The 9,412-nt window shown below is 37.1% G+C and overlaps 1 protein-coding gene across 1 annotated transcript in view; it reads left to right on the top strand.

Moving 5' to 3' along the window:
* The first annotated feature begins 186 nt into the window (after nt 1-186).
* The window catches only part of dnah7 (dynein, axonemal, heavy chain 7), a 136,795-nt gene continuing 127,569 nt past the window's right edge, over nt 187-9,412 (top strand). Inside the window, exons 1-10 of the mRNA XM_088083000.1 lie at nt 187-320; nt 609-702; nt 1,725-1,896; nt 2,182-2,251; nt 3,157-3,337; nt 3,477-3,549; nt 4,300-4,425; nt 5,143-5,262; nt 5,932-6,115; nt 6,256-6,435. Coding sequence (XP_087939126.1) covers nt 252-320; nt 609-702; nt 1,725-1,896; nt 2,182-2,251; nt 3,157-3,337; nt 3,477-3,549; nt 4,300-4,425; nt 5,143-5,262; nt 5,932-6,115; nt 6,256-6,435 — 1,269 coding nt within the window. The 5' untranslated portion in view covers nt 187-251. The remainder of the gene's footprint in view (nt 321-608; nt 703-1,724; nt 1,897-2,181; nt 2,252-3,156; nt 3,338-3,476; nt 3,550-4,299; nt 4,426-5,142; nt 5,263-5,931; nt 6,116-6,255; nt 6,436-9,412) is intronic.

Genomic DNA, 9,412 nt, shown 5'->3' with positions numbered 1-9,412 from the left:
GTCACGACAGAAACAGTTTAGTCACCCTTAAATTTAACGTTGCGCTTTTTGAAATATATACAGAAATTAAACTGTATTAGGGGCTTACGAATGTGCTAATTACTGATTAACAAATATTAACATTCCTTTGACGGTAACTCTTGCTGGTGCTGAGGAGTTCACGCGAGTACTCTTTTGCTTCCTTAGCAACGGCCCTAGCAACAACACAAGTGAAAGAGCTAGCGTTAGCTTATGATAACTAAAGTACCAAAATGAGTTCCGTCAGGAAGAAAGCTGAATTTACCGATAGTCACGACTTCTTTCCACCAATTCCACCACAGGTAAGTTTAGACAACACTACGTGCTTTGTTAGCGTAAAAACTTTGAACCGACCGTATTAACTTCCGCTTATTTAACGTTCGCTTTACTGACCGTGACACGAGCAAACACTTTCTGTGCCGTTTATGTGGAAACTTGACAGTAAAACTGAAAAAGCCCGGTGTCGTGCGCATCCATGTCACTCAGTACTATTTTCTAAGTTTTTCGGTCGCATGTTTTTTTCTCTCTCAACTTATTTGTGTCAAAAAATCACCAACCGAGGAGTTAACTGTCCACTGTCCATTGTCCAGGTCCACAGAAAACAGCCGTGGATGGACACAAAGCCCACATTTTCTCTGTATCCTCTCCTCCAGAGACCTCAAGGAACTGCTACAGCTGAGAGAAGTGAGTTTATTGTGGGAGGGATCATGTTTTTTGATTTAGTCAAATTAATTAAACAATTAAGTCATAAATACATTAAATTAATTATTTTTGTTAAACCTAAGCAAATTGGCTTGAATTTTCTTTTAAATACGGGTAGAAGGCAACATACAACTTAATGAGACAAAAATTAAAATTAGCCAAAAATAGTGAAATAGTTACAAAAAAGCACTGATATAATAATAATAAAAACAAAAAGCCTGAAAAAAGTACTGAAAATAAAAAAAACGTTTTATATATATTCTTATATAGTTTCTGTAACATTATCTCAAATGTAAAATTATTATAACATACATAACTTTCTGTACATTTCTCCCATATTTTTGGATAATTTTACAATAATCCTCCCCTCCTCTTTCAAAGCTAATTATTAGGAAATTTTCTTGTCACCTTTTACTAAATTTCTTGCAACTTGTTGGACATTTCTTGCCAAGTTGGTCGTTGCCTTTTCTGAAATGAAATCAAACCAATTTGCTCAAGTCTCAAAGGCTCAAATAGCCTGTGAGAGGCGCCTGAACGCAGCACAAGAAAACTAAACTGTTTTGTATTTATTTTAAATATTCTCAGAACAACAACACCAGCAAGTGGGTTTTAAAGGCATGTTTTCAAAAAATAAACAAACCAAAAAAAAATCACACCATTTATCATAGTCCGCAACTGTGAAATATGGTTATTTATGGTGGAGAGAGGCTCATGCATTTTCTCCCCAGTCACTCGGGGAGGTTCATGGAAAACTCTTTGTTAGAGCGTGGAGGTTCAGGATGTATAAAAACAAATGAAGCTGCTCCCCAGCCTCTCCACTACTCATAAATAAAGTACAGTACCTTACAACTTTAAATGAGATAAAAGATGAAATAGATTATCCTTACTCAAATCACATATCATGATCACATATTCTGAGATACTGATATTTTTTTTCCATTTTTTTTTACAAGGGAGCCTATATTACAATTCTGTTTGAACTATCTGCCCTGTGTGTGTTGTAGGAGATGAGTTTGATGGTGCGGACAGTAGACCAAGTTATGGCAGGGGCCAGAACCTGCTCCAGAGCAGGAGGGCCGTGCGGATCCATGGGACCTCCAAGCGCTTCAGCAGCAGCCGCACGCAGCTCATTAAAAAGCGCAAGAATCTCCGTGAAACTCTGGTTAAATTCATATGGTGAGTTACTCTATTTTTGTGAAGATTAAATCATCCATCATGACATTTCTTTTATGTATTTAGTCATTTCAACATCAGTGTGTCCTCCATGTGGTCTGGAAGCACTAGAAGCACATGACTAACTTCAACAATAACATTTAAATTTTGTCTTGTCAAAAGAAATCTTTGTACTGTAAACAGTTACACCGCTGTTATATCACACTGCTTAGGGGTGGAAATATTGTGTTTATCATAAAGTGGCAATTGTTGTAACTCCTGTTTTGCCTTTTCTTTGACTCTTTGTAGCCAGGAGGAGGAAGAGGACTCTCCTTCATGTGGCCCCTCCAAATCCACAGCAAAGAATAATCGTGAAATGGTAAAATGCAAAATAATCTTGATACCATATATAATACCACTGGCCCTCTTTTTTCATGGGTGCTCATATTGAAGACATTGTGCACATCTTACTTTCACATAGTCTTTCAAGACACTTGATATGGTAGCATTTAATCACTGTTTAGTTTTGTCGGTCTCAGTTGTGGCAGTTGCTAGGTATCTTTCCCTTTCAGTGCAGTCTTTTGTCTTCACGTAAAATCAATAAACCCGTGTTATAACTAACCCTTTAAAACCTGGAGCAACACCACCTTTTTTGTGCAGCTTACAGACGCCCTTACAAGTTCTGAACCCTGAGCAAATTGATGTGATGTCCTTCAAAAACAAAAAAATAGAAATGTCCCAAGAATTGAAAGAAATAAGTAGACTTAGAAAATATTTTTTTTAGAAATATCCAGGGAAAAAGCAAAAAAGCAAGGGGAAAATATATTCATAGTTATCATAATTACACATTTGAAATTATGTTACAGAATTATTATTCATTGTAAGCATCTTTTTAAGGTAATTTCCTTGTTTAAAAAAGTAATTTAATTTTAAATTGTTATGTAATTTTTTCTTTAAATACTAATTTTCATGTATTTCTTGGTAGTTTTGGGACAATTTCTTCTCTCATGGCTCATTGCCATCCTTCGGTGTTTCTGAAAAAATAAAGCTAATTTGTTCAGTTCTCAAAAGGTCAACAGTGGATATGAATATTTACCCTTAAAATCATATGCTCGATAAAAATCAAAGCTGACTCTCAATGAGGTCATGGATGTAGATATTTTGCCATCATCCAGTAATCAGCACTGTCACCAAAAACAAATAAAAAATAAAATTATGTCAGGTATTTTTTGTTTAAAATGTCAATGTTAATAATATCCCATAATATTCTATCCCTCTATTCAGAGGTATAACTACTACATCCAGAAAGGCATAGACCTGGAGAGCGTGGCTCCTCTGGAGGACTGTTGGCTGAAGAACATTCAGAGGATGGTCCCCCGGCGCCTGAGGAGCCTCAGCGCACCGCTGGAGCTGCTGGTTGATGAGATTAAGGAGGACTACCTGCTCAGCGTCAAGACAGCAATCTGTAATTATTTTAATATACTTCAGGTTTTACAAACTAGCAGTGTTACCCAAAAAATATTTAGTGACTGGATAATGTGTAATGCATAAGAATGTGGTAATATGATATAGTTTTTTTAAATGTCTTTTGTGTGTGATTGCAGTGAAATATACATTCAGAGGTTCAGAGGAGGACAACGAGGACGAGGTTAAAGTCCCGCCCCCACACAGACTTGAGTAAGTCAGCAGGACATGACAGAGAATGCTGCGTGTTTATTTTTTTAAATTTTAATTTGATCTATTTCAATCATGTAAAAAAAGGAAATAGAGAAGCGATTATACAGCAGACAGACAAAAAAAAGATAATATTCACAGATAATCAAGATCATAAAGCAAAAGAAATGGTCAAAGACAAAATGACTTGGTTTGCATATTCAAGAAGGAGTGAGAAGTACAAACCTATTTAATCCCACCCCTTCTCCATATGTCACTGATTTATAGTGAACCAGCTTCCTTATTAATTTAAACCCCTACACTAATAAATTTAGCATATATGCATATACTCACATGCCCCAAAATAAATATCTACAATTTTACATTATTATTTACAGAAAAAATGGGTAAGATAAACTAAGAAAAATTAAGTAACCATATATACGTATAAACAGTAGCCCCTGTACATGGCTGATGATTGTCAGACCTTCTCTTTGTCCCCGTACCTCATGAAAATCATATTTTTCTACAATATTTTTATACAATATTTGAAACTGATTTATGGTTGGACATTGTTTTAGCTTTTGAAGTGTCCTTCCTTTACTTATGCTGTTTCACAAGATTTTCACAATCAGGCGACATAGAGATTTCTTGTTTTGCTTGGATCAAAACTGGCGTTTCGATAAGCAGTCAGTGGAAGCCTTTAGAACTATAAGTCATATATTTTGTGTGAAGGGGATTCCTTACAGTCCTTTTGTTATCTTTCATTGTCAGAGTGGAAGCAGTGCCAAAACCATGGAACAAAGCCTTTGTCCATGCGAGGAAGAGAATGAGAGATAAACTTCACTCGTTCAACCCCACTATGATGCAAGTGATGCGCAATTGGCACGCCTCTCACAAGTAAGTGTGCTATAATTCGTCTTTAACTTTTATCAAAACGACACCTGGAGTTCATTTAATTTTACTCACTTTAATAAAAATTGTACTGAGTTTGATAAATGTTGGTCAAATTAGCCTTTCTTAAAAAATGTGGGGCAAAGATATAAAGGGGAAAAAAAGTAGTGTTCAATATTTTTGATATCTTTTGTTCTATGATACTTGTAACTAATTTAATTAATTAAAAAGTCAGACGAGCACCATTTGAAAAGTAGACAGTAGTAGCCCATGTAGTTTGAAGACGATACGCTTAGTATTACTCAACACAAGAGGCTATTATGCACAATTGAATGTTACCCTAAACTCTATTCCTGAAATATTGTAACCATTAGTATATAATTATGGTAATGCTGTAACAGCAGTTCTGAGCACTTTTTCAGCTAAAACTGAAGATATTTACACAGAAACTAATCAACATATTTGCATTATGTGTAAATTCAGACCTACAGAAAGCAGTTTTTCCCCAAATTACTGTTGCTGTAAGGACATTAACAGATTTATTTCAAGAACCACAGGAAAGCTTTTAGTTATAGATAAGGGTATTAGATGGATTATTTAACAATGTTCCGTAGTTTTCTAATGTTTGTGGTATACATACGGTATATTATCCCACTGAACGTTTGCCGTAGTAAATCCATGTTTCCCATCATCATCTCACTCTCCTGGATGACCTGTTTACAGAGATCTACGTCTGATAGATGTGAAGGAGTTCCACAGCAGAGAGGAGTCCATGGAGCTCTCTGAGTTTCGGCAGATTGTCAGCAGACAGGTGGATAATGCCAGAGAAATCCTCCTCAAACAGTGAGTCCATATTATCACTTCACACCAACATACCTGAGCTCAGTTAAATAACAATTAGGAGTGCTTTTGAATATAAAGAAACATAATGTTGTTGTTGAAGAGCAAAAGCAATTTCAATTTAGATACAACCTATTTCTGTGGTTCAGGGGCCTAATTACAGAAAAAAAACAAACTGCTTGACCTATCTTAAGTTGAGTTTCAAAATCTTCCTATTATAGGAGCAATTCCTGAACTCATGGGTGAGTCCTGTCCCAGGGTTCTCGCAGATCCTGAAATGTCTTAAAAGGCACTGAATCTAAAAGTAAGGCCGTAATAGGTATTAAATAAACTTAAGTCTTAAAAATACTCAGACATGGGAAGTAGGTTTTTATGAATCTTTTTCTAACGTTGCATTATATAAGCTCAAAATAATTGGTAACACACACACAACACATACTGTATATATATATTTATATATATATATATACACACACTGTATATTGTCATGTATGCCAGTTAACTGAAATGATGTGTGAGTGATCCTCTCTGGCCTAGTTTTTACCATTGGTATCATTAAAGTTTCAACCTATTATTTCATTCTGTAATATTTGATATTTGCCTCTGTAGTTGAGTATTACATACATAAAAACGCACAAATCTCACTTTTGAGTTTTCTGTTTTCTACACCAGGTGGCATTCTGAGGTGCACAACATTTACTTCCAGGGGTGCAGGTGCGGGCAGGTACCTGCCTCCAGCAACATAGCCAAACTGCTGTCTTTCTTCAACTGTGCGGCTACACTAATGACCTCCCAGCTGCAGCGCCTTGCATTAAACTCAATGAGGGACTATACACACCTAATTTCCCAAGACCCGGTAGGTGAAAGCAAAGTTTCAATATAAAAAAAACATGATTTCAACTATTTTTTTTTAGATTTTGACCTAAATGAGCAGGTAGACACTAAAAGAGTAACTCTTTTTCTGCCTTGTTTTGGCCTTGCTCTCCACTATCACAGCAGTCAGACCGAGCCCATGAGCACTCAGGCTTTGTGCTGCATCTGGTCCTGGAAGACAAGGAGATCAAGTTTGAGCCAGAATTCAAAGCGTATGAAGAGACCATCCTAAATGTGTATGAGCTCATGCTCAGGTCTATCAGCACGGTACCTCGAGTGGAGACCAAACTGTACCTTGAGTTGGTAAGAGGAAAAGTGTGTGTGTGTGTTGCTAGTTTATTAAGTACCCCTGGCTAAATCGTATGCCTTCCAACACATCCTTCCTCATTATTATGCTCATTTTTTGTTGTTTTAGAGTGGTATTAAAAAAGAGCTGGACAATATATATTATACAATATCATATAGATATAGTGATATGAGACTAGATATCTCAGTGCTGTCTTTTCCTGGTCTTAGAGGCTTGATCACAGTGAAGCGATGTAATTTTCTAAACTTAACAGACTGCTCTCGCTATTATATTATTTGCCTTTTCCACTTGTTAATTATATACCAAAACACTGTTACTCCCATCTCATCAAATATAGATGCTTGGTCAGTGGCCCTAAGTGTCAAACTATGACCCTCTGGGTACTTCTCCTGCATAGATTTTGGATGCTCAGAGACAGCCTGTCTCTTTTCAAAATAAACTTTTATCTTAATTTCGTTCATTCGTTCGCAACAAAGACACATTCTAAGATTCAGAGACAAAAAAAACATAATGGTTTGGCTTGAAATGTGTATGTTTGTCACTAACCTAACGCCATGTAATATACATCAATTATGTCACAAGACTACATGCCACAAAAACTAGCACTACATTGTGAAATATTGTGAAATTGTGAAATAACTCAATTGACTTCCGGTTTCCGCTTGATGGGGTAGGTAGCAAAGGAGAGGAGCTCCAGTGATAGAAAATATTAAACATTGACATTTAAACCTCCATTGATCGATAAAACTAGACACAACCCACATATATTTTACCCGACAACAAAAAGTCCTTATATGAGGAAGAGTTTGCGCTGATGAAGAGGTAAAACGACACAAACTCAGAAAACGGTAACTCCATTCACACACGGCAGTCGAAAGATGGCCGATAACTCAACGGGGACTACACCTGAGACTACACCTGAGACCACGCTTTTTTCAGAAAGAGGAGCTACAGATATTCAGAGAAACGATACTGACTCAGATAAAGGCTGAGATTATGACATAATTTAAAGGAATCCAGACAGACATATCCTACCTTGGTGAAGACACAAAAGCTGACATACGGGCCATTAGCCGGCGAGCTAGCAAAGCTCCGCTCGGCGCAGGCAGAGACAACTACGAGGAGACAGGAATCACACTCAGGGAAACGATGGACAGAGTGACAGCGCTACAACAAACACATGAAGCTATCACCAAGGAACGTAAGACGCTACAGAACAAATGGCAGGATTTAGAAAACAGAAGCAGGAGACAGAATTTTGGGCTGGTCGGCATTAAAGAAGGAACCGATGGAGGTAACGTGATCAAATTTCTCACTGATGTTTTGCTCGGAGGTGCTAACTTCGACTTCCCCGGTGATGATGGACAGGGCACATCGCACCCTAGCACCGAAGCCGACCAGAAAGGAGAGGCTTCGTGCCATACTTGTGAGCCATTATTATTACGCAGACAAACGGTGGATCGTGGATCTCGGTAAAGCGAAGGGCCGACTCACATACAGAGGAGACCAGGTGCAATTTTCCCCCAGACTTGAGTCCTGACAGCGCGCTGCTTTAAACCACGTGAAGAGAAAACTTGGAGATGCCAACGTTACTTACAGTCTGTTCTACCCAGCCAGACTCTCCATCTCGGTGCTTTGATTCCTCACAGGCTGCCGGCGACGTCTTTAACCAGGAAAGAGCCAAAGTGAACTGATCTTCACGCAAGTAACCTGAATGGTTTATTATAGACTCTCTTTAGGGATCATTTTGGGTTGATTGTGGCTATAAGATGATAACAAGCAAGCCGAGTTTTTTTTTTCTGACTAATTCAGACCACACAGTATCAACCTGAGCCTGTCAGTCAACCCAAACAACATGACTAATAGGATTCATAAACAATACTGGCATACAAAATGATAACATACTGTTACTGGCTACAGCAGCAAGCTGGCCTACTGACAACTTTTCTAGTATCATCTGCTCTATAGATATTCCACGCTTATCATAAGTGGTATAGATCTGTTTTTTCTTCTTTCTTTCCTCCTCCTTTTTTATTTTTTTAGTTTTGTGTTTACACTTACAAACTTAAAAGACTTGAATATGTAATGCTGACCGTTTTATAGGGCGAGATGATTCTACAGGATAAGAACAGCCAACTTTTTTTTCTCCTTCATTCTGTATATAGATTTAGATGAAGCACTTAATACTTAGGTTTTTATCTGTTGCTGCCACTGTTTGTTCCTGTTTGATGTTAAACCTAGTGAAAAACTGAGGTTCAGAAGTCCTAAATATTTATTTGTTGAGAGGTAGCTTAGGGAACGGGTCAATTTTTTTTCCTTTTATCTTAAACCGTGCAAAACAGCAATGTGCCTTTGGATAAGCTTCTTATCCGCTGCTTTTTGCAATATCAATTGAACCTCATGTGGTATCCTTACAAATTTCACTTGACTACGGTGGAATTTTTAGAGGAAAAGCGTAACATAAAGTCTTGTGCGCAGATGATTTATTATTATTTATTTCAGACCCATCTAACTCAGCCCCTGCGATAATTTCTATTTTAAATACGTTTGGGCGAATATAATTTCTTATTTCTATTATCATTATTATTATTATTATTAATATTGTTATTATTGTTATTTAGTTAATTTTGTGTATATATTTTATTGTTTTATAATGTTTTAGATACTGTACATTTGTGTGTATATATGAATGTAGTTAGTCAGAGCTGATTGATTGTAAAATTGTAATTTTAAGGTATTACTTTACTTTTACATTGTTCAAAAAGACAATAAATAAAGTTGAAAAAAAAGGAAGAACTAACTCGATTGACATTTGGTTTCACACGGGAAACAAGCATCTGTCTCCTGGGTGAAAGTCCGGAGTTTGTTTGACCCACCCACCCAACCTATGCAGACTCTCTCTCAATATTGTTGGTCAGAGCATCTGAAACTGCCTGTGTGGTGTTTCTCATACTGCTGATAAAGGGTGCCTCT

Source organism: Plectropomus leopardus, chromosome 10 (assembly GCF_026936395.1).
Source record: "Plectropomus leopardus strain MGB_pleo_1.0 chromosome 10, ASM2693639v1, whole genome shotgun sequence".
NCBI lineage: Eukaryota > Metazoa > Chordata > Actinopteri > Perciformes > Serranidae > Plectropomus > Plectropomus leopardus.
Note: the sequence above shows the minus strand (reverse complement) of the source record. Positions and strands in the feature narration are given on the sequence as shown.